General features: G+C 55.6%; 1 protein-coding gene across 1 annotated transcript in view; it reads right to left on the reverse strand.

The window, feature by feature from the left end:
* Positions 1-17,534, reverse strand: part of XYLT1 (xylosyltransferase 1) — a 258,893-nt gene extending 241,359 nt beyond the window's left edge. The window contains exon 1 of the mRNA XM_016156891.2: positions 17,108-17,534. Within this exon, the coding sequence (XP_016012377.2) occupies positions 17,108-17,455 (348 nt within the window). The 5' untranslated portion in view covers positions 17,456-17,534. The remainder of the gene's footprint in view (positions 1-17,107) is intronic.
* Positions 17,535-24,087: the final 6,553 nt, after the last annotated feature.

The raw sequence follows: 24,087 nt of genomic DNA on the forward strand, positions 1-24,087 counted from the left end.
CCTCGACCCCGGGCGGATCGCTGGGTGGGGACGGCCCCTCGTGCCCAGGGCCCTGGTGGCACTGCTCCCAGCCTGCGTGACTCGCTTAGGGCTTCAGGGCAGAACGTCCGCCCTCCGTCTAAGACAACTGGAAAACAGGGCTCGAGCCCTCCAGACCTTCTGCCAGCCTCTGGGATGAGTCCCACGTCATTTCATAGAACGCTTCGGGCTCTGAACGGATGGGTTCTACAGGAAGTGTGACCTGCGAGGGTCTCCCAGACATGCCGTGGCTCTGCCAAGGTCACAGTCAAGAACGTTTGGTACTCGGCAGGGGCTCATGAGCCACTGAGACCACCGCTGGCATTTTCCCTCTGAAAAACTCGAGGCTCTCTTCAGGCACACGTCCCCCCATGCTGGGAGGCAGGAGAGAGATGTCGTCTGACCCTCTTGGAAAAGACCTTCGGCTTCGGGTGTAAGCACCCACTCAGGGCTGAGCACTGGCTCTGCTGCGTAAACGAGCATGACCTTCCGCGGAAGCCGCCTGGTCTCGCTCTAAGCCTCGGTTTCCACATCTGTAAAGTGGGAGAGTCCGAGTACCTACCCCCTAGGGCTGTGGTGAGGATGAAATAAAACGGCACACGTGAAAACTCCCGGCACCTGGCTCGGCACAGCGCAGATCCTGTGGCCTCTGAATTCTAAGACGCCGTCACCACCGAGACGGATTAAATACCAGTTTGGGGCAGTCGAGGATGCTGGGAGTCTACAGAAACGGGCACATCAGATGTAAAATTCATCCCAGGTATCAGACTTACTATTTACTTAAATGCAAAAACACATCTTAGGCGAGATTGAGAATCGTGATTATTATTACAACCACTGTATTAGTTTCAGGTGAGAAAGCAGGTAAGAGCGGTCATGTGACTGACTCAAGGCCACGCAGCCACTCGGAGCTCAGCGGGGGACAGGATCCAGTCCCCACACCGCTCCCGAGACAGGGTCGGCCAGGCCATTCTTCCCCTCCTCCAGCTCCCCCTCCCCCTCACATTTAAAGCAGTAACACTAACAGGCGCTCAATAGACACTTAATAGGTGCTTAGTAGGTGCGCAGGCGCTGGGGTAAGGGAACTACATGCATCAACTCGTCCACCCAACGGCCCTCTGCAGTAGCTGCTGCTGCACTCCCCGCTTTACAGATGAAGAAACCGAGGCACAGAGAGTTTGCTAACTCGCCGACCCTCACACGGCTGGTAAGCGACAGGCAGGATTTGAACCCAGGCAGGCCAGAATCGGAGTCGCGTGCTTACCTACTCCGCTGCACTGTGCCCTCCGGCTGGGACGAACACGTCTGGGGGTGGGGGAAGGGCATAAAAAGGTCGCGCCATGTCCCCGCTCACACACGCACGCCCAGGGCACGGTTCCTCGGCACGCCCTCTCCGCCCCGGGGCGAGGCCAGGTTCGCGTCTGTCCTCCGCACTCTCCACCTGCATCCGCAGTGGACGGTGGACCAGCCTCTCACTCAGCGTGAAGTAACACGGGCAGGAGCGTGGGCTCCGCGCCAGCCCGCCCGGGCCGGAACGCAGATCGGCCCCTTACCAACCCTGGGGTAATTACGTCGCCTCCCTGTGCCCTCCTTCCTCCAATCCATGCCTGACCACCTTCCATTTATTTCACCTGAACTGCCACCTCCTCAGAAATGCCTGCCCTGAGGACCCCTTCTTCCCCGTTACTCATTGTCCCCTCCACCGGGACAGGGGTGACAAGGGCAGGGACCCTGCGTGGTGCGCTCTTCCTAGCACAGGGCCTGGCGCACAGTAGGCCCTTGGTTATACTTATTGAATGAATGAATAAGTGTGGCTATGTCTTGGGTAAATCTATACAGCAATCACGCATGATAAGCGGGTACGTTACCAATGGGCTTTGCTAAGAGAACATCAAGGTTGATCCTCAGCCAACAAGGCTGGCTTCCTGCTCCTGCCGGGGAGCAGCCCTATGCCTGTTTAGCAAGGTAGACGCCCACTGCCCATTTCCCCAGAGTCCACTCCCCAGTCCTCACCCAACCCCAACAGGTATCCCTAGGTTGAGGAGACTCCTTGCTTCGCAAGACCCAGAAAGGCATCAAACCTGGACGCAAAGATCCCGGGGCACCCGCGGGAGAGTCGATGTGTTCTGCAAAATAACAAAAACTCCCTGCCAGCCGTACGATCCTCAGAGACAAGAGGAAGTAGGTCAGCAGGAAAAAAGAAGCGCATGCCGCTCGCTCTGCCCGGACGTGGGCAGGCTGCGGGAGAATGTCTCCGAAGCCGCCCCGCCAGACAACACGGGATCGCAGGAACGCCTCCCGCCACCCACGGCCGTCTTTACTCAGTAGCCACAGCGGCAGCCACGACTGAGCAACTGCTGGGCGTTGGGGACGTGTGACCTGTTCACAGAGTCCGACCCAAGAGGAACCAGATTAGCGTTTGGTACTGCTGAGTCAGCAGCGGGTCCCGCAGAGCAATGTCGCCACGTTTGAGTCCTGCTGCACGAGTTTCTGCTTGCGTTTTTTATTTATGCCTCTTTCCTACTCTCTTTCGATGTACTCTCAAGTATTTTTTAAAAAATAAAAATGGGACTCAATCATGTTAATCTTTTGTGTTTAAGGTCAAAAGCGAAAACACTTCTAAAATAGGCTATTAATTTTCCTCGGGGCACAGTGTTAGCCTCATCCCACGCGTTTTGATAGGAGGTATTTCGTTTTCATTAATCGTCCTATAATCTGAAACTCCGAGTTCGGTTTTTTCTTTAAGAGTTATTGAGATGAGTTTTGTTTGCTTAAATTTTCAAAATGATTGACTTTTAGAGACTGATTTTTAAATATATCTTATTGTTTTATGAATGAGGCCTGACGTTTCTATTTTTGAAATCTATTAGGTTTCTTTTGAGGCAAATTAATCATCAATTTCAATCGGGGGCATCTTAGAACCTCTAGAAAATAGTCTTTAAATAAGAAAAGAGCATCTCCTAGCACACACACACTCTTTGATAAAGAGTCTCACAGGAAAGGTTGTCTTTTCAAAAGCAAATATCCAAACAAAGTAAGTAACACTAGCAAACTTGGGTGAGGAGGAGGAGAAAAACTACCAGAATTTAAGGATTAAGTTTTCTCTGAATGGTATTCCACACCCAGGAATCATACCCACAGTGCCCTGCAGCTCTGCACCCCTGTTTTAAAGACTAAAGCCCAGGCTGCCAGAGACTGAGTCAGCTAGAACACTACATTTTAGCTGAGACGGGCTTTTAGTTCCACTAACCCCTTCGCCGCTGAATCCAACTGTCTTCCAAAAAAAAAATACTCACGTAGCGGCTAAAGTCTTCCCTTGTGACATTCCTTAAGTCTGTTCATTGTACACGGCACGACCAGAAGGTCAGATTAAAACAACGAGGACTGGACTCCTGGCGAAGTGGGCCAGCTAGAAGAAAGATGCTGACACGACTCTTTGACGAGCCCCAGAAAGAACAGTGAGTCATTTTTTCAGCCAGCGCCACGTCGACCGAAAGGCGGGCGGATCCGAGGGAATTCTGATGTTCTTCTCCCGGCCCTGTCAGTGCCCCTGCCTGCAGAAGTGCGGCAGCAGATGGAGAAGGACCGCATGCAGAAACCGGGGCGGGACAGGGCCAGCTAAGCGATCCTGACACGCGGAGGCAGCTCCCTAAGCGGGGTGCGGATGGGCGGGGGGTCTCCGAGCTCCAACGCCATGGCCACGGACAACGCATGCCGTCCCCGGAGGGACGTTTCAGCGCAGTGTTTCGGTATAAACTGACACATGCTGCTTCCTGCAGGCTGGAGACCTTATGGGGATGTAGGGCTGGATTCGTCTGCTTCCCAGCAAGATGACCAGAGCGGCCGGGGAGAAGCACGAGTCGCTCAAAGCAGGAAGTGACGTCACAAAGAAATTCGCCTCATTCCGCCAGACCCTGTTCTGCCACGTAAAAGATAAGAGTCCTCTGGACAACATGACTTCGGTATGAAAAATTAAATGATGGCACCATTTCCTAAAGTAGCTGACATCCGGCGCCTTTCCAATCTCCTTGGAGGTGCCGAGAAGGAAGAACAATAGCCCATTAAGGAACTGTGGTCCTACTAAGCCTCTGTTTTGCAGGATGGATTACTTTTTAGAAGCAAGCCTTGCTCCAGAGTTTCAACACATGAAGGTATCACCAAGCTTTACTCTCTCGTAGGAAAAGTAAAACTTCCAAATTAAAATACATTTGTCAAATCAACCTATAAAATAATAAAATAATACAAATAATAAAACGACACTGGTTAAATTGAGCCCTCTCCTAGGTATATATCGCGGCACTGCTTTCTGTCACAGTCCAAAACTAGGACACTTCCAAGTTCCTATAAGCAATGGATATGCAAATTGGGTGTACTCACAACGAAACACCACACAGCAACGGAAATGAACAGTTACCAACACATGAGGCAAAACAGATTCAGGGGCAACAAACTTTGCAGTAAAGTCCTAGACGGTAAATATCTTGGGCTTAGTCACACCTACTCAACTATGCGACTGTAGTGCAAAAACAGCCATCGCTGGAATGTTAACGAACGGACGTGGTCAAGTCCCAATAAAGTTTTATTTATGCACGCTGAAAGTTCCACTCTCTATATATTTTTCACATATGGCAAATGACTCTTCTTCTTTTGACTTTTTCCCCTCAGAATGTAAAATCCATTCTTAGCTCACAAGCCATATGGAAACAGACAAAGGGCAGGCTTTGGCCCCGAGGGTGACGGTCGGCCGGAGTGTGATGTAACCTCATATGATTTAATCTCACATAATTCTAGGCAAAACAAACCAGGCACAGAGGAGTATCGACTACTGAATTCCACTTCTAAAAAGCAGCAAAAGTAATCTATGGGGTCAGAAGTCATGGTCAAAGTCACCCCTGGACACACGGGGTCTGGAAGGCGGAATGAGAGGGATCCGGGGAGGCAGGTGAGCTGTACTGCTCTGTGCTCGGGATGTGGGTCCTGGCCACCAGGTGTGGCCGTCTGGTTGTCTGTACAATTATGATCTGTACACTCGATAAGTATGTTCTGCTTCAAGTGACATTTAGCAAGTCGTTAAAATCAAGGTGGGACCACTCGATCAGCTTCAAAAACAGAAGCGTCACGAGAACCACGGCCATCGAATTGAATGAATCCTTCCTTCACTGTGGCCGGGTATCAGCCAACGCAGGAATAGTTAGTAATTAAAGGCAGATTTAAGTTGCTTCCCTGCTGGTCGTTATCACGCTGGCTTTTCTGGTGAGGTGCATTTCGTGGTTTAAGGGACGGTATTACTGACGGACTGTGGTTAGGTTGTTTTCCTCTGTTTGTGGGGAATAATGGTGTTCGCCCGCCTACTCACCCCTCCCTGCATGCAAATCTGCCATCGATACTGTTAACATAAACAGCATCTGGCAACACGTGTGGCCTTCGACCTGCAGCAGAACCTGCCCTGGGCCCACGCAAAGGAGAAAGGCCAAGCCCGGCTTCTAGACTATTCCAGGAGAATTCGCAGTTAATTATCTTCTCCCAGTCAGCGGCTGAGTCGCACTGAAATCTGTGCTTGTTGTAATTATCGCCGTAATTATTACTTTAATACAAATGAGCAACTTATCAGAATATGGCCCTGTAGATGCTACCTGGCTGCTGCCAAGACTGCCCAGATAAAGGACAGACCCCACTGCCCCTGCCCTGCTCGGTGTGCGAGGACAGTGGCCGCCTCGGCGGGGGCCCTTCCACCACAGCCAGACCGCCCGCACCGCCAGCGCCATGTCCACGGTCATCGGCACGCCGGTCCTCTCTTTAGAGCCCATGAGTCATGTTCTGCATTTTACAGCAGGGTCCGACCTTGGGCGACCCCCACGCACTGCTGGGTCTCAGCGGTTCCATCATGCAATGGGGCGGGCGACAACCAGCCTCTTGCAGAAAAACTCCCGAGCGAATCGCTGCGTTAAGACATTCTGTGTGCGGCACACCTGACGCTCGGGCTACCTGGTCACCCAGCCCGAGTTCCAATCCCAGGTCTACTGCTCTGTGACCCTGGGCAACTCCTTACTCTCTCCAGGGCCTCGTTCCCTCATCCGTGAATGGGAATGACACCGTAAGGTTGCCGGGATGGGATGATTCCATGAATCGATGAGTTGCCGCTCAGCACAGCGCCTAGCACGCTGCGGGCATTTACTAGATAACAGCATCATCACCGGTATTATTACCTTGCAGGTGGGCCCTGTGGCAGACTGGAAAGTGGTCCCGTGTAGGCGGCACCCGCATCCTCTTTGGGGACAAAGGCCAGGATTTCAAAATTTTTAATAGAAACTCCAAATTAGGGTTTTACTTGAAGTCACCGATGTTAAAATGTTGGCCGTGAATTAAAATTTTTTTAATAAAATAAAAGACGACGACAGGAAAACTCTATGCTGCCCCGATCTCATCTGCAGCCCAGGCCCCACCCGCAGAAGCCGGGTTCACCCGGTCAGAACTTTCGAGTGCCCCTCTCCCCCTTGCTCACTCCGACAGAGAGTTTGTTTGCTCCACGTGACTTTTTACCATAAGAGAAAGCCACAATGACGGTCAGCCTCCCCCCTAAAAAGAGTTACTAACCCAGCCCATGCCCGATTGCAAAGCACCCGAGTTTTCTCTTAGCACCCTCCCTGAGGTCACCCCACCCTGTTTTCTGACGTCCCTTCGTCTTCTAAGCAAGAGGGAATCAGAGGTAATAGTTCAAAACTGTCAGTCAACAGGGCCAGGAGAAAAAGCAGGTCGTGAGGGCATTTTACACCAGGAACGGATCCTCTGTAATGCCTGGTGACAAGCAAATGAGGTTCGTTTTGAGTGTCTTTTATACCAGCTGTCCCTTCTGAGCTGGGGAAGAGAGAGAGAGAGAGAGAGAGAGAGAGAATGAATAGGCTTTTGTTTCAAAGAGAACATGGTCCTACATTAAAAAATAAACCGAAAACAGCCACTAGTCTGGAAAAGGAAAAAGAAAAAACACTTCCCATCACATGTCTAATAAAGCCCCGTTTCACAAGGAAAGACGATGAAGAAGAGAACTTTTCCACGTCCCCGAAGAAAGGAAGCTTAATGAGGTAAGCACTGTACGACTCGACCCGGCTCACCGGGCTTTAATGCTGTCCTTAAACAATGTATACGTCAGCCCCCCCGCGCCCTGCCCCCCACCTTTTCCCAAAACTTGTGTTTATTTCATGAACGTGAATCTGGCTGAGCGCTAAGACGTCGCGGAACTATCATGCTGTTCTCAGGCTCTGGTTTGATTCTCTCCTGGCTCGTTATAAAATGATCACTTAGTTGTCACCGCTGCCCTTCTGAATTGCCGTTTGAGCTGCACTGTGGTTCTGCTGACCCGGTTCTGAATAAGCGAGCCTCGGTTCAGGGTTAACGCAGTCACTATGGGCCCACGAGCGGGGAACCCGCTCATCACAGATAATCCCATATCCAATACACAGGGGCCCCAGCACAGAGAGTCAGCGTGAAGCCAACACTCCGCGTGAATCCAAGAGATGCCCATGAAGGGTTCAGACCCGAGTCCTGGCAACGGCGGGCCTGGGGGTCCCTGTGACTGGAGGAGCAGCAGAGCCAGCCACCAAGGACGCCGCAGAGGGCCCACGATGGGACCGCCACCCCGGCGAGCCCAGGGCACCTTTCTTCCTGATATCTAACTTAAACCCCTTCACCTTGAACTTCAGAACAAGACAGCACGCTGTCTCCCAGAGGGTCGGGGTGTCTTCAAGGTGGTTAAGCCAGTGTTAACCAGACCTTGGCCACGCCCTCACCGTCCAAGGTGAGCTCAGGATTAGCATCGGAATTGGAGTTTGGTACTATGACTTAGGTCTTTTTCACTGTGTTAACGAACATCTTTTACTTAGATGTTAATCTACCCACACGGTTGGGCAACATGAGCCCCACTGCTGCCATTTTGATGGACTGGCTGTATTTATGTATTTCCCCCAATGTCCACTTAAAGAAACAGTACCGGTTTTTACAAACATCCCCCCAAAGAAACAGGAGACGGGTGGAGCAGGGAAGTTGTGGCTGCAGTTTTTTGGTCCAGGCGTGGGTTACTCGGGTGCGTTCGGTTCGTGAAAATTCGTAGGGATGTGCGTTTAGAAATAACACGCCCTTCTGTGTGTAACAGTCTATTTCGGTTTAAAAAAAATCATTAAAAATATGCAAAATTTAAGAAATGAATAAATTTCGTGCAGCTATGAATAGGCACTCTGTATTAAAAAGTGCTGCCATGAAGACTGTTTGCCCACGCCCCACCTTCAGCCACCTCCGCGTGAGAATGGGGAGTGTGCCGTCCTCGGGACTCCTGGGGTCAGCCTAGCGCGACTCTGGCAAAGGCGTCCGTCCGAAATAAGTCCCGACCGAAAATAAACAAAATTAATCCACCAATTCAGAATAAATCCTCACCCGTGGCCTCTTATTTTCTCTCGGCACCCCGACTGTTCCCGTCCCTGTGCTTTCAACAATGCGGTTCTTTAAAACGACCTTAAGACACATGAGGGCGGGGGCCCCGCTGTCTGGCTCGTCCTTGTCCTCACGCAGAGGCTGGCGCACAGCAGGCCCTCGGCCACGGCCTGCGGGATACGGGCAGACGGGTGAGCGGGTGGGAACCTCTCGTGGAATTCACTCATCCATCATTCGCTCCTTGTCCCCAGGGATCAGAGGACAGACAATGTGAGGAGCCGGCTGGCGTGAACCTCCCACGTTCCTTGGCCCTAAGACAGGACGCCCCCCCCCCCATCTGACAATCTCTGAGCCCCAAAGCGCTTTCTCCTCGGTTTATCGAATCAGACCCGCACGGCCTCGGGGGAGGCTGTGGGCTTGTTCGCTTCATGGGACGGAAGACCCAAAGAGACGAAAGTCACAGTTCATCCCGGACAGGGTTAGAACCCACGCCCAGGTGCTCCGAACATCCCGGTCTTCCAAATGCCCTGCTAGCTCCCTGACAACTCTCAATGTCCCGACCCACGTCACTCGGGGGGGGTGGGGGGCGAGGCTGTGGGGAACACAGAAAAGGGAAGGCGGAGGGTTCAAACACTGCATCTTCTACCCCCAAACCAAGGGGAAACCGGTTTGCCAAACTGTAGAGTCTGATTGTACAACCGATTCCATTTGTGTTGCGGGCGCTGCCTTCCCAACGGCCTAACGCTCGGGAGGTCTTCCAAACAGGCGTCGCAAACTCAACAGCCTAAAGGGGCCGGTAAGGCGTCAGAGGGGAGAGGAGAGAGCCGGGGGGCTGGCTCTGGGGACCCCGGAGAGTCTCGGGGGGCGGGGGGCTGCTGCTCGGCTTGGCCGGTGGACAACGCGGAAGAGCGTGGGGCCCAGTGCCACCGGATCTTGTGACTTTTCAAAGGCATTTCAAAAATCCGCATGGTTTCATAGTATTTCCTAATCTCCACGTTTCGGTGCCTTTTCATCTTTGCAAAACAAGAGCGAGCCGCCCACGGCTCCGAATGGCTCCGAATCGGAGGCTCCGTCAGGAGGAGACAGAGGCGGTGACCCCGAGCCAGCGCCGTCCCTCATCACAGGCCCTTCCAGGTCGGTGCTTCGCGGCCTCTGCATGGCGGGTGAAGAAAAGGGGCCCCTAGGGGGCGAAGCGACGAGTCCAGGTCACAGGATGTGAACGGCGGAGCTGGGCTGTGTGGACCCCCGCTGCTGGAGCACTGCTCCCCTCGACGAAACGTCACAACGTGCGCCCCAGGCCCTGCGGCAGCGTCTGGCCCCCGGCTCCCCTTATTCGACTAAGAGAAGAGCTGGAACCCCGTGAGTGTGGCAGCCCCGGCCTCGTGCCCAGTAGTTCTGGGGGCAGCGAGAGACTTGAGGGCTTCCGGGCCCCTGATTCACACCATTCCTGGCTGCCACCTGTGCGGAGGACACTGTCCTCTTGTGCCCCAGAGGCCACCATGGGGAAAGGGGATCAGCAGCGAACTGGGCTAGGATGGGACAGGCTATCAGCAGAGGCCCTCACCCTCACCTGCTGGACGGGTCCTCGCCAAGGGCAGAGAACGCAAGTCCCTGCTCACAAAGGTGGTCCCAGGGCTGGGCACGGTGCCTGCCATGCTCTGTCAAAGTGGAGGATGGATGGATGGATGGATGGATGGATGGATGGATGGATGGATGAATGGATGGATGGATGGATGGGTGGATGGGTGGATGGGTGGATGGATGGATGGGTGGATGGGTGGATGGGTGGATGGGTGGATAGGTGGATGGACAGATGGACAGATGAATGCATGCATGCATGGATAGACGAATGGACGGACCGACAGATGGATTCATGAATGGATGAACAGAAAGGAGGCAGAGGGAGGAGGCAGGAGCAAGGGACGAAGGACTCGCTGACTTCGAATCGGGTAGAGATGAAGTACACAGGCCTTGGGGTCACCACCGACCTTGAAACTCCAGTCTGGCCACTTCTCTGCTGTTTAACTTTCATCCAATTTATGGCTTTAGTTTTTATAACTTACAATCAGTGCGACGCGAATAGCCCTTAACTTGCAGGATACTGTAAAGGTTCAATGTCTTCAGGTAAACTTTCCGCAAAGAGAACTAACTACTCACCCGCCCCCTCACCACCATTAGAATCACAGTCACGGGAGTGGCCCCGGGGTAAGGGATCTCTACATCAGTCTCTCTGCCCCAAAATTGACTCCCTTGTATGTAAACGAGGTGCCTCAAGGCCAAGGATTACAGCAGAGGATTTCCCGGGAGGAGAAGTGCCTGTCATTAGCACCTAGGACACTTTAGCCTGGATTACAGGTCCGGATAAACCAGCAGTCACCCAGATGGGCCAAACCAGGCCTGAGCCAGAACAAATCCATCTTGCTGCCCTCGCAGAGTCCTCCTGAGGGGGACGATCTTCCCCCGAAAGACTCCAGTATGCCCTTAGGGGACATTCTTCCCCTTCTGGCTGGGGGACTAGTTCTCCCTAGCCGTTACAGTGTTGAAGGGGTTCTCTCTCTCTCTCTCACACACACACACACACCCGCCGCCCAGTTCCGCCACCTTCTTGGTAATGTCTTTGGCTCCCGATGGGGGAGGGGCAACCCTAACCACAGGGCTCAGAGGGGCAAAACCTGCTGAGCACCTGCGGGCAAACGGGCACTTTCTGTTGCAGCCGGAAGGAAGTGCCCACAAGACAAGCGGAGGGCACGTTCCCAGACACGCCTCCCTGCGTCATCCGGGCCCTTGGGGGCCAGACATGGGCCCTTTAACTGGTGAGTGGAGCAACAGGAAGCCTGCGGAGGATGAATGAAAGGCTGTCTCCACTGGCCAAGGGACCTTGCACAGAACCCTCTTCCCCTGCATCCCCTGGCTGAATTCAAAACTCCCTCCTCTGGCCCACTCGGCAATTCAAGTTCAATTACTCCCTAGGATACATGCTGCCTATTTTAAGACAGCAGAGTACTTCCCCCCGGGATCCCTGAGGCTGCCCTTGTGACCGAATGGGCGACCTCTGTGCCTTGTTAAATGAGCCCTCTGGTTCCAAGGATGTGGACCTTTGCAGGATGCTTTGAGGAGGGAGGCTACGGAGTAGTTAAGAGCACAGACTGCCCAGGTTCAAACCCTGGCTCTGCCCTTTCTAAGTGTGGACCTCAGGAGAGCTGCTTATGCTCCCTGAGCCTCAGTTTCCTCACCCAGCATCCGATGTAAATGAGTTGGCGTTTGTAACCCACCGCGGACAGGGTCCGGTGATATCAGGCACCCTGAGTGCTGGCTACTGAAAGTGTTACATACGGCACGTGGCTTGAGAGAGTAAACGAGAGTATGTACGAAGGGCTTAAAACAGCGCCTGAGGCATCGGGACAGCTGTGCCGGCCCTACTGTTGTTATTATTATTATTATTATCACTTCTATTTGTCTTATCAGTTAGGGGTCTGATTCAATGAAAACTGGATATCCGCCCCTCTCCTAGGGTTGGCATATTTTTAGGAACCTATGATAAGAAGTGAGAAAAATGATATGAAGATTTTCCAGGAGTGATCTGGCTGCAGCGAGGGCTTTCCAAAGAAGTGCGCAGGCAAGGAGCTCGCGAACCTGTCTGCCTGCTGGATCGGGGCGTGGGCCCCTCCGCCCCCAGCACTGGGCTCTTCCCCAGTGAGCAAGTCCCCTCTCCAAGACTCTGTCCCCGCCCCCTCCGGGGCAGGGGGGCAACAATGGTTCTGTCCCACAGAGATGGGAAGAGTCACGTTGACGGGGAGACACCTGCAAAGCCCTCATCATTCCTGCCGCGTGATCGGCCCTCAGAAGACCGGCGATGTCTAGCCGGGTGTCCCGGGTTCCAGTTTTATGTGAGCTTCCTCCATCAGACTCTTTTCCGGGGGAGGTGAGTGAGCCTAATGTACGCGAAAGGCCTCGAGCACGCCTGGCAAACAGCTGGCGCTTAATAAGTGTTAGCGCTCGTCCTCTGCCACGCGCCACCCAGCTCCCAAGAGATGGGTGCTTTCTACGGCCTCGGATGCCTCTCGAGCCCCACCGGGGGTGGGGGAATGAACACCGACCGTGAAAAAAAAAATCGCTCGTTTTCAAACGTACTCTTCTGATTTTAAGAACGTCGGCTCGGAGTCGAGCATTTGTTACGTGCTCACATCGGGTCACAAGCGTGGGGGCGGCAAAGCGCAGAGCTGGGGCTGGAGCCCAGGCGTGACGGACCCAGGACGCTTCCTGGAGGTCTCCCACTTGTGCCGGGGCCTGGCGCCCATCTCCCGCGACTTCTTCTCCTGTTCCCGCACCCCCTTCTTTTGAAATTGGGTTTTGCTGGGAGTTGAGTTGGGATTTTACTTATTTTCTAAATTTCTCCTAAAGCATTTCTCCTTGTTTCTGATCGAGAGGGACCGACCAGGATCAATAGAAACGGGAAGATGTGCAGAGGGGGGAAATGGGAGCGTTGTCCTAAGTGACAAGTCTCAGGGCGGCATTAACCAAAAGACAGGCTCCAGGTCGGTCCCGACCCCACGCCCTCCGCTTACGTCGGCTCCGTGCAGGTTAGTCTCTGCACGGAGATTTACGAACCCGCTCGTCACAAATAGCTCTGGGCAGGCGGGCGAACTCTTACTACAGGCATCCTTAAGGATACTTTATTTTCTGGGGAAGCCCACACACACACGCACGCACACACACATGCACACACTACACATGCGCGCGCACACACACACACACACGTAACGATGTCAGGTCTGCTCCAGCTCAAGACACCAAATTTCCACTTCTATTAAGAGTGCAGAACAGAGCTGGACAGTCCCCAGCATATAGGACCTTATACCTTGGCTTCCTATTTGCAAAACAGTAATAAGCCTTTTGTCACTCAACCTCTTGGAAGATTTAAAAAAAAAAAACAAAAACAAAAACAAAAAAAAAGAATGCCCAAAGTGTAAGAAAATTGGAAGGAAAGTATACATATGTTATATAATACATATGTAATATATTATATATATATATGCCCATCCTATATACATATGTAAACATATATAGACCTATGTGTATGATCACTTCTACTTTTATTTATCTATTTTATTTGACACTTCCAGTATATGATTAAGCAGATGGCAACATTTGCAGTAAGATAAATATTGTTCAATGATACATATTTCTGTATACAAAGTGTAACACACTGCTCAAGCAAAATAAAACTCCATTGAGAGTGTGAAAAAAAAAAAAATGAACCGTCAAATAAAATACCCTCTGTTCTCCGTGGTCTCAAAACATTTAGCTAGAAACAAAAGCTACGCCTCTGAGGCTGTTAGAACCACAGGCCAGAGGCACGCTGCACACAGAGAACCAATTTTTCAAAGTCACCGCCTGTGTCTGAAAGAGTCCTGAGTTATCTGAGACATGTGAAGAATGAGGAATTTCTGCCGGAAAAAAAATCAACATTTCAAAGGGGTCAGATAACACAGAAACCGTGTTCTGCTTTAACCGCGTGTGCGTGCGTACGCACGCGCGTGTGCAAGGACAAGAAGAAACCGGGTTTCTTAAATGAAACTTCCTGGGTAAGTTTATCTGAGGACACGAGGAATAAGTGTGAGGACGTGGGGAGGATCGCTAGGGGCGAAGGGAAAAAAACGCATAAACATTCCTCAGGTTAGCATACCCAGGTCCTCTCCGTTTCCTCCGGATCGATTCTGAACCCGTAGCGTGAGCCTCCTGACACTTTCCCGGGTGTTCGGCTCCCTTTGTAAGTGAGCCCATCTGTCTCTTAAATTCTGAGGTGACAATAAAATCCACGGCTTACCGGAGACCCAATGGGGGGGGAGGGGGAATAAAAAAATCTGAAAGAGGCCGGCAGGGAAAGGGAAGCTTGCGAATCTCTTGTGCACGTGACCGCGTGCCACCAGCCTCACGCCCTCTGACCCTGTCTGCTTGAGAAACTGGTTGGTCCTTCCTGGCTTCTTACAATGCGCCCAAATGCAATCGGTTCCTCCCGTGGGGGCGCGGCGCCCCGAACCCAGAGGGCACCAATGCAGACGCACTGGGTGTCTAGGCACGAGGCAGCGGCGAGGTCTGGTGCAGAACACGCTCGATGCGTGACGCATGCCTGCCCGGCACGCTTGGGGACGTGCCCACCGCCACCGCCATCGGGACAGCAGGCTCCCCCTGCACGCCAGCGGCCCCGTCGCCCACTCCGGCCCGCCCCACAGAGCACGGACATGAAGCCTCAGCTTCCAAGCATGTGCCTCACCAGCTCTTTACAAGAGCCATCTGGAAAATCACAGGGAATTTTTTTTTTTTTTCTTCCCATGTCCCTCTCCTGAATCTAGCTCCAAAGCACCATGCCAGCAGCCACAGCAGGGTCTGCAAACAAACCGCATGTTGCAAGGGCCTCGGGGGCTGGAGAAACTGTCTGGTCCTCTCAGAGCCTGCAACCCAAGCTCAGGCGACACCAGACTTTGGGAACAGCCTGCCCCCTTCTGGTCTCCTTGAGCCCCGTGGAAGGGCAGGGGCTGGGTGGGCACAGCTACAGGAGAATGGACCCCCGACCCCCCACCCCCAGCAAGTCTCTGCTGTGATATGTCAGGATCTCGCAGGGCACAGGGGTAGACGACGGAGAGGGCCAAAGAGAGGAGACAGACAAGCAGATAAAATAAAATACAAACCCAGGAGAGACCACGGTAAATGACAGCATGGTAGACGGCCGTGGGAAAGAAGGAGGAAAAAAGAAAAAAAGAAAAACAAGACAAGTCTCTCTGTATCGGAAGGCGAAGAAATTGAGATACTTGCAGGTCAAAGCAGAGCTTCGGAAAAGCAAAGCGGCTCTGTTGCTGGAACTGTCATTCCGAAGGGAACAGAAAAGGAAAACACGGCAGGTCCCTGGCTCCCTGGCCCACTGCAAACCTCTCTGGCTGAGCCGGGAGGCGAGGACGGAGCCCTGAACCGAAGGCGCGAAGTGGGGTGTGGACGGAGCCTGGGAAGGCGCCAGCCAGCCAGGCCGCTTCCTCCTCCTGTTCCAACAGGTGGCATCTGCACCCAACGGGCACCTCCCGACCCCGGGCTGCACCCCGGATGCAAGGGACACAGTGAGCTCCATGGCTCCCCCACGTCCCCACACGGGGCCGGTGCGCACGTCCCGACCCCATCCCGCCCCACCTCGCCGTGGGGCTCCAAACCCAGAAAGAACCTGACATCGCGTGTCTGCCCGACACGTTGCGACCCACTCCCGGAGGCGTCCGAGAGGCCCCTGTGCCGTGCATAAGAGGCTACAGGACGCCGGAACATTCCGGCTCTCCATCGGGCCTCTCAGGCCACGCGCAGGGGCCAGCCGGGCCCCACTGCCTGCACGGACCTGCCAGCAGCACCGCGAAGGGCCACCGTGTCACGCCTTCCCGCCGGCCAAGGGGGTCGTCAAGGCGGTCACTGTGACTCCGAAGAAGTTCAGCAAAGCAACCACATCGCACACTGTGTCCGAAGGCAGCGAGGGCTCCCAAAGTGACAGACGGCAGAGACGTGCGTCCAGCGCCCAGGGGTCCTGACTCTACCTCCTGGTGTCTAATGCCCCCAAGAGCTCAGGGGGTCCCCCGAGCCGAGTGGCATGATGAAGGCCCGGAAAGACACGCCGCTCTCTTCCAGCCTTGAGACAGAGACCCTGGCCCAGAGTCGGGTTGGGACTCTGACCCCCTGTCCTGTGAGCTCCTAGGTCGGTGGGCTCAGCGAGGCGGCCTAAGGAAGGTGTGGAAGGCACCCCCCGGAGGAGTTGGGGGACAGGGCAGGAAGACACCCGGATGGCCCCAGAAGGTCTGCGGAAGGGACATTTTCAGAGCCCACACTGTTCACACGCAAGCAGGGGAAAGAAATCCCACAGGAGCCCAGGTCACGATGGTGAGATCAGACACACAGCTGGTGACGATGGATTCGGCTGCGCACCCTACACAGACAGCGGCCAGGGGCCCGGCCGGACACTGGGCAGCAGGGCGAGGGAAGTCAGCGAGGGCGCAGGGACAGGGCGAGGGAGTCAGACGCCCAGAGAGGAGAGACGGGAGACCCGGGGTAAGACCAGACTCGGGGACAGGAGCCTTGACTCGGGGACACGGCTGGGGATTTGGGACCCCGATCGCAGACTACCCCCCCACACACACACCCAGGGCAAGGGAACGAGGTGGCAGGCGGGGCACCGAGGTGCCTGCACCCGGCTCGGCAACTCCGGGACACGCTGTGAGAACCGGCCGCCGCCGGCGGCTGAGGTGCCCGGGCCACGTCCACACAGCGCGCTGGCGAGCGAGGCGCCCACACCCGCAGGCACCGAGCAAGTCCGGGCGCCCTGCGAGAGCGAGAGCGACGGGGAACAGGAACCCGGGCAGCTCCCGTAACCCCCAAAGCGCCTCCTCTGGAGATAACTTCCCCAGACCCCGAGGGGGCAGAGCTCACACTCGGGGTGGGGCAGCCCCCGGCCCCTGAGCCTTGGCACAGACCCCGCCCCGGCTTGCAGGGGGGAAAGATGTGCAGGCTCGGGGCGTGGAGCGGGGGTGGGGGTGAGGGTCCCAGTCCGATGGCCAGGGTTCAAGGGCTGGGGGGCGTGGGGCCGGGCCGCGCGGCGGTCTCCCTCCCTCCCTCCGGGGCGCGCGCCGAAAGGGCATCTTACCGGCGCCCGCGCGGGCAGCGCCCCCCGGCCGGCCGGCCGGGGCGCTCGGGGCTCCGCGGGGCCGCCTCCCCGCGCCCGCGCCGGCGGCCCCCGTCCTCCGCCGCCGCCTCGGGCTGCAGCCGGCTGGGCGGGCAGGTCTCGGCGCTCGCGGCGCGCGGCCGGGGCCGGGGCCGGGGGCGGCGGATCGGCGCCGCCGGCCGCGGCGCCCCCGCGGCGCTCGCCGGCCCCGGAGTCCAGGCTGCTGAAATTCCACACGACCAGCGTCTGCAGCAGCAGCACCGTGAGCGCCGCGAGCAGCGCCGAGTGCGAGCGCCGCGCCAGCCTCCGGGCGCACGGCGCCGCCACCATCTTCGGAGCGCGGCGGGCGAGCGGGGCGCGGGGACCCCGGGGCGCTCCGGGCCGCCCCCGCGCTCCCCGCGGCTCCCGCGGCCGCCGCTCGGGCTCCCGCTCGGGCCGCGCCGCCGCCTGGGCTCGTCGCTGCGCCGCCTCCTCCTCCGCCGCCGCCGCCGCCGCCGCCGCCGCCGCCGCCGCGCCGCCTCCACCGCCGCGGCGCGGAGTTTTCAGACGGGCAGGGACCCGGACGTCACCAGGAGGAGGGGAAGGCGGGGGGCGGGGAGCGGGAGGCCGCGGAGGGGGCGCTGGCGTGCGCCCGCGGGAGGGCGCGCAGGGGCGCGCGGGCCCGGCCCTCGGGGCTCCCCTCCCCGCGCCCCTCTCCTGGCGGGTGGGGGCGCGGGCGGGCGGCGGCGACCCGCCCGGGGGTCGCCGGCCGGGTGGAGAGGGGCGGGGCCTGGGGGCGGAGCCAGGGAGGGAAAAGGAGGAAGGAAGGGAAGGGGGTGGGGGCGCGCACAGGGGACCGACCCTCGCCACGACAGGGGCTGGAATGGGCTGCGGGACGGATAGAGAGGCTGGGGCAAGAAAAAGCAGGGGGAGCGTCGGGAGAGAGTGGGTCTGCTCGGAATCGAGGGGGGAGTGGGGGGGGGGAAGGTCTGCGGGTCGCGAGACCCTGCCTCCCGCGTGGGAAGCGAGCGCAAGGCGCCCCGGAGTCCGCGGTCCCGGGAGCTTCTCGGCGCACCAAGGCCGCCGGGCAGGTGGCGACGGCAGGGGCGGTCCAGGAGCGTCAGAGCCACGGCAGGGTCTCAGAGTCTCGGGCACAGATCCCTGGATCCTGGGCTTAGCGCGGCGAGGAGGAGGCAATGAATGAGTCTCTGTGAGTGACTTCTGAATCACACCCACCCTCTAGTGCCAACGGTGTATGAAGTGCTTCACTGAGTCACTTCCCTGGTCTCGAGGGACCCACAAGTCAAGAATGAGCCTCCAAACCCGGATGGCGAGCAAGGGCTTTGGCGAGGAAAAGGAGACCCGAGGAGTTTCTCGGGCTTCGCAGACTGCAAGCTCCCAGATCCCGCCCCTGAGCCCGGCGCTTTCTTCTCAAGGATCCCGAAGTCCGCTTTCCAGCCGGGCTCCGCGGTGAGGGTGGGGGTGAGGGTTCTGGCCTTCCAAAGTGGAGTTCTTTTCCATTCCGGCTGGGCTGTCCCGGTGACCTTGAGCCAGGAGGACTCCTCCCTGGGCCTGGGCTCCTCCTCTGTCTCAGAGGGTGTAGAGCGTGGATCCCCATGGACCTAAGTTTCATCCCAGCCTTCTCTGACTAGGTCTTTCCAGTCTCCTCCTCCCTTGTCCTCTCGCCCAGGGCGGTCTACACAGGGCACCCCTGGACACAGACCAGCGGAGAGAGGGAGTGGGCGTCCCCAGTGGGGACAGGACTTAGCACGAAGAGACCACAACAGCACATCGAATCCTTCAGCTTGCGAATCGGGGACTCAGGATGAATGTTTTTTGCATCTTGTCTGCTGCGCTTCTAAACCTCACCCCAATTTTTAAAGGGAAGGAAGTGGGAGGATAAAGAGGATGCACCCCAGAAGTTGGGGAGGGGGGAAGAGATCGCGTCGTCCACTCAACAAAAGTCCATGAACTTCAGACATGCGTCCAGGCACAGAGGCCCACAGGCGAGTCGGCAAGCTTGGGGCCTAGAAGAGGAGCCAGATGTACCTGTCCGTCACTGAAAAGCAGTGAGGTCAGTTTCACTTCAGAGAGGTGCTCTAAGTGTTATGGGTGCAGGAGGGCAGAAGTGGCCACCCAGAAATTAAGGTTTGACCCAGCAGCTCCGAACTGCGGCCCGGGATTCCTCTTCTTTCCATCTCTCCTCTCTGCCTCTCATGGGGTCAGAGTCATCTTGAGGTTCTCTCTGCATGTCACGGCCTGGCATCAGATGCTGGGCCTACGTGTGGCCTGTGTTCCTTTCTAGCCCAGGAGAAGGAGGGGCGGGGTTGCTGGCATCCTCCTCGAAGGCCCAGAGACATTCTCTGAGTGAATCAGCTTTGGGTCATAGGTCACTCCTAAACCAAGCACCGAGGCCCGGAAGAGAGAATGTGCGGCCTGGCCAAAGGCTCATTCATCACTTCTGGCCCTGGGGAGAGAATCCAGCCTCCCTGCACCCACCTGGATGTTCTGTAGGAGTCGGAGCAGGGGAGGAAAAGGGACCAGCCACTACGAAGCCACATGGCCTTAGGCAAGTCGCCCTCCTCCCAGGACTTGTTTCTCTAATGCCAAACGAGGGATTGAATGACATCATCATGTCTTCAGAACTCTTCCTCTGTGTCTAAACAGAGCTTCCCAGTCCCAGCAGAGGCTTCTCTGGGGACCCTTGGTACCCACCCCACCCCGCCTTCCACCCTCCCCGGCTCTTCTTTGCTTCAAGGTTTCAGCTGCATTTTTCCTCTAAGCAGCGACGATGTTATCTGTTTCCTGCACGCGACACATTGAACCGCAGTCCTTTGGGGCCCACGCTCTGGTTCAGCTCCCCCGGGGAGGCCGCGGGCTGAAGGAGTGAGGTTAAGGATCCAGGCCCCCAAGTCCCTGGAGAGAGACGGCATTGCTTGTTTATCTCAACTCATAAAAAAAAAAAAGCCACGCAAGAAAGAGGTTTAAAAGCTCCGGGCGGGTTATAGATGCCATCAATGGCTTATGTGAGGTTTTCAGGATGAAAAATCGCCTGAAATAGAAGAGCAGGAAGGCAGGCTCCTGGGGTCACTGCGACCATCTTCCGGCCCCGAGACGGACAGACTCATCTTCACGGAGCTGCGAGAGACTCTGGCTGCAGCAGCCGTGGCGACAGCAGCAAGTTTCTTTAGACGTTTTGAAGCTGCTTCAGTCATTCGATACAGACGGATCGGACCCTGCCATGCACCGGGCATCATGCTGGGTGAGCGAAATACAGAGAGGAAGAAGAGTTCCCCGAGGATTTTTTTTCTTTTTAACTTTCATTAACTGTGAGCCCCAGAACTCCAAAGAAATTCTGTGCAATCTGCCCAGAAATCAGGGGAAGAGGGGTCTTTGCCCTGAACGGTGCTGCCACACGGACCTTCAGCCCTGCCGCGCTCAACTGAGATTTTCAGGGTCAGTCATTGGCCTGCTCCGTGCCTCAGTTTCCCCACCTGTAAAAAACAGGGGATAACGACAGGCCCTTTCTCACAGATCTCTTCTAAGGCTTCAGTGAGATGACCCATGTGAAGATTTTTTTTTTTCCTATAGAGAAGGGCACCTACTAAGTGCTCGATGAATGTGAGGTGTTATCTGTTTCCTTAATAACAGCAGGGCAGTGTCAGTGATGAGTGTCCAAAGATATCAGAGGGATAAAAGCACATTCAGGGGAGGCTGCCCGGAGGAGGCGGCACTAAATCTACTGAGCCTCGATATTCCGATCTGTAAAAGGTGAAGGAAAATCACACTCCCTGTGTCCTCGGGCCGCTGGGCGGGGCAGAGGCCGGGGATCAGCGTATCTTACGTGACAGAGCGTCATGTATTTCATATGAAATGTTGGGGCCGGCCGGTGGCAGAGTCGAAGGAACGTCAGCCTGGTCATGTTGGCAGCCGGCCTGTAAAGGAGTATTCTGCCCTCCCCTCGGGGCGTCCTGACAGAAGGTGCTGGAGAGCCAGGGCATGGCACGTTGTCACCCTCTGAATTTAAATAAAGTTCACGGGTCAGATTTAGTCAAATGTGTGTTGTTGTTGTTGTTGTTGTTGCTTTAAATCTTAACCATGCGTCTGTTTCTTTTTGGTTTGTTAGAACTTGGTTTCACCCAGATTCTTCAAACTGACCCTGACTTTGCCCTTAACAAAAATGAAAAACCTCCCCCCTAGGTTTCACTTCCGTAGTGAACAGAAATCCGAGAGGTGGGCCATCTGTTTCTGAGCGGCAGCGGGAGACTCACGCACAGAACTTTGTCGTATTGCGAGGAGGGCGGCCCTGGTTCTCGCTGACGAGCGTGGGCGGGCGCCAGGACTCTGGGCACGGCGAGGTCGGAGGATCCAGAGGGCCCCTGGGGACCCCGAGGGCCGCGAGGCCATGGACACGCGTCGCAAGTGCCCCGCCCCCCCACCGCAGCCCCTGACAGGTCAGACCGCAGGCGGAGGAAACACGCCCTGCCAGACACCCAGCTGTGCTGCCGCCGAAACCTGTGGTTTTTCCAGCGAATCGTCCGCCCTGCCGTGTATCAGCAGAGGGAGCTCTAGGTAGCAGATAACCTCCCTCTAACCACAGTCTTTCCTGGAGCAAAGACCTGGACACGGCCAGGAACGGCAGGGCTCCTAAGTGGGGGTGGCATCCGCCCTGTGCAGAAGGAACCCCCACCGATTTGCAGGGTAAGGTGTACGGGGAGGGGGGCCCGGGGTGGGGGGCTGGTGACCGGGCAGAGGAGGATACGCTGAATGAAGGAAGGACGTATGAACACCAGAAACCACCGCGCCGCTTAAGGCGTTACCCGGCCTGACTCCCTACCGACACCTGGACCCCGTGAGGTCCCACAGCTTTTAGGCCACCCTGGCTACATGTGACGTTTGAAAAGCAGACACACTCCGGGTCTAAGTCTTAGACTATCTTAGCAGACAAGATGGTTTTCTCTCTTTAAAATAAATATTTATGGGGTGTGTGAGCGGATCCCAACCTGGCCCCTGGGGTGATAGATGTAGGACCGGGCCAATGATCGCAGTGACGACGGTGATGATTATGATGATGACGATGATGATGTCGATGGTGAGAGTTAACGTGCAGCGAGCATTACCTATGTGCCAAGACTTGCGTTGGGGACTGCGACAACTAATAGCCACCAAATATTAATTGAAAACCCACTGATGTGCAGGATGGCGCTCAAACTGGGGATTCATTGAAAATAAGACGTGGGAGGTCCCTGCCCTGGGGGCAGAAGGGGCCTAGACAAGGAAATAAATACGTAAACAATAATATCAGCCACATCTGCTAGACTGACTCAGATAGGGCAGGTTTAAACAGGCTCGTCCGGGGGGAACTGGCACTTCGTTGGAAATGATACTAGAGGGTTTTATGATCTGTCTCACGAAACGTGCCTATTTGAGGAGCCTGAGTTCCTTTTATGCTCTAAGCATCACCTGTCACCTGTCACTTGGATAAATAACGGTAGATCTATTTTTTTTCCGGATGTGTACACGTGCTATTGTGAGGTATAAATGAACAGTGTTGCTTAATTCACAGTGATTCTTTTGTCATTTTGGCTTTTCTCAAACGAAGATTAATACAAACTCAACTACATGCCTGGGTGCGACAGGGGTATGGAATGAGTTAAGAAGAGTCTATTTAAAAAGTTAAAAAAATATACCATTTTATGAAAAAGGATTGAGAGCAACTGATATATTAAAGCTCAAACTTTTTTTGTCTGAACACCCTGTTATTTTATTAACTGGACCCTCAGCCCTCGCGGAGGACCTCTGTGTCACAGAGGTTTCTGTCTGGCCTCTGTGTCTTTAAGTTGGTAGGTTCGGTCTTGAACCCCAAACACATCTTCTCCCATCTCGTTTGTGTCTGTTTGCACCTCCCCACCGTGGGACTCCTCGCCGTCCCTCAAGTCTCTTTTGCTTGTGCATCTCAGAAACCCATTCCAAAAAGACTTAAGGGAAAAAGGACTTTATTAGAAGACTATTGGGTATGCTCGAATCTGCTGGCCGCCTACCGAATGAATACCCATTGTTCCCTTCTTGCTTGGCAAAGAATCCTGGTTTATGTAGGGTGGTGGCGTGCCCAAATGGTAGGGATGATCGAAGGAAAAAACAGTATATGTCATTGTGGGATTTCCCAGAAATCCTTTGGGGCGGGGCAGGGGAAGGCGCGCTAAATCAGGAGGGATGAGTGCCCTTCCACCTGCCAGTCCCATGCTTTCTGTCTGGAATGCAGGAAGGATGGCTGGAGCCACAGCAGCTCCCTTGTCACCATGAGGATGGGAGCCAGTGCACGAGCGGATGGACCAGAAAGACAGGCGAAGCCCGGGTCCCTGATACCTTGGTGGTGTCTGCTGCGTATGATTCACCCTTGAACTTTGTTTCAAAGCTAAGGAAAAGCCCCCCATCGGTCGCAGCCACTTCGAGCTGGGTTTCTGTTTCCGTAGCGGGTACAACACCGAGGCGTGTGAGGGGAATTGAACGATCTAAGTGGGAGGAGGTAAAGCCGGGCCTGGGGAAGACCTGGGACCAGAGGCGCAAACACACACGTCGGCCCCTTCACCTCGCCTCTGCTTCTCTCCGCACATTTGATTAATTCTCTCCCGCAGCAAAAGGAAAAAAAAAAAAAAAAATGCCCTCCATGTAGTAAGAAGTAACATAGTTACCACAGCTCCTGAGGGTCGCGCCCCGCAGCCACCATAAAGGGACAGGCTCTCCCTCTACGACCACAGGCCTCGAGGGGGCCTCCGTGCCGCTCGATCGCTCCGCGTGTTGCTAGTCCTGTGGTCACTCCGGGCCTCGGCCACTGGCTTCCACGCCCTTGCAGTGCCTGACAGTCGCCTCCCTCCCTCCCTCCCTCACCTGATGACGGAGCTTCCCGGGCCATGGGGGAAGGAGGAAGCAAGCAGAAGGGAGTTCCGCCCGCTCCCTCGGCCCCATTCCCCCGCGGCCCTGTC

Source organism: Rousettus aegyptiacus, unplaced genomic scaffold (genome assembly GCF_014176215.1).
Source record: "Rousettus aegyptiacus isolate mRouAeg1 unplaced genomic scaffold, mRouAeg1.p scaffold_m13_p_8, whole genome shotgun sequence".
Classification (NCBI taxonomy): Eukaryota; Metazoa; Chordata; class Mammalia; order Chiroptera; family Pteropodidae; genus Rousettus; species Rousettus aegyptiacus.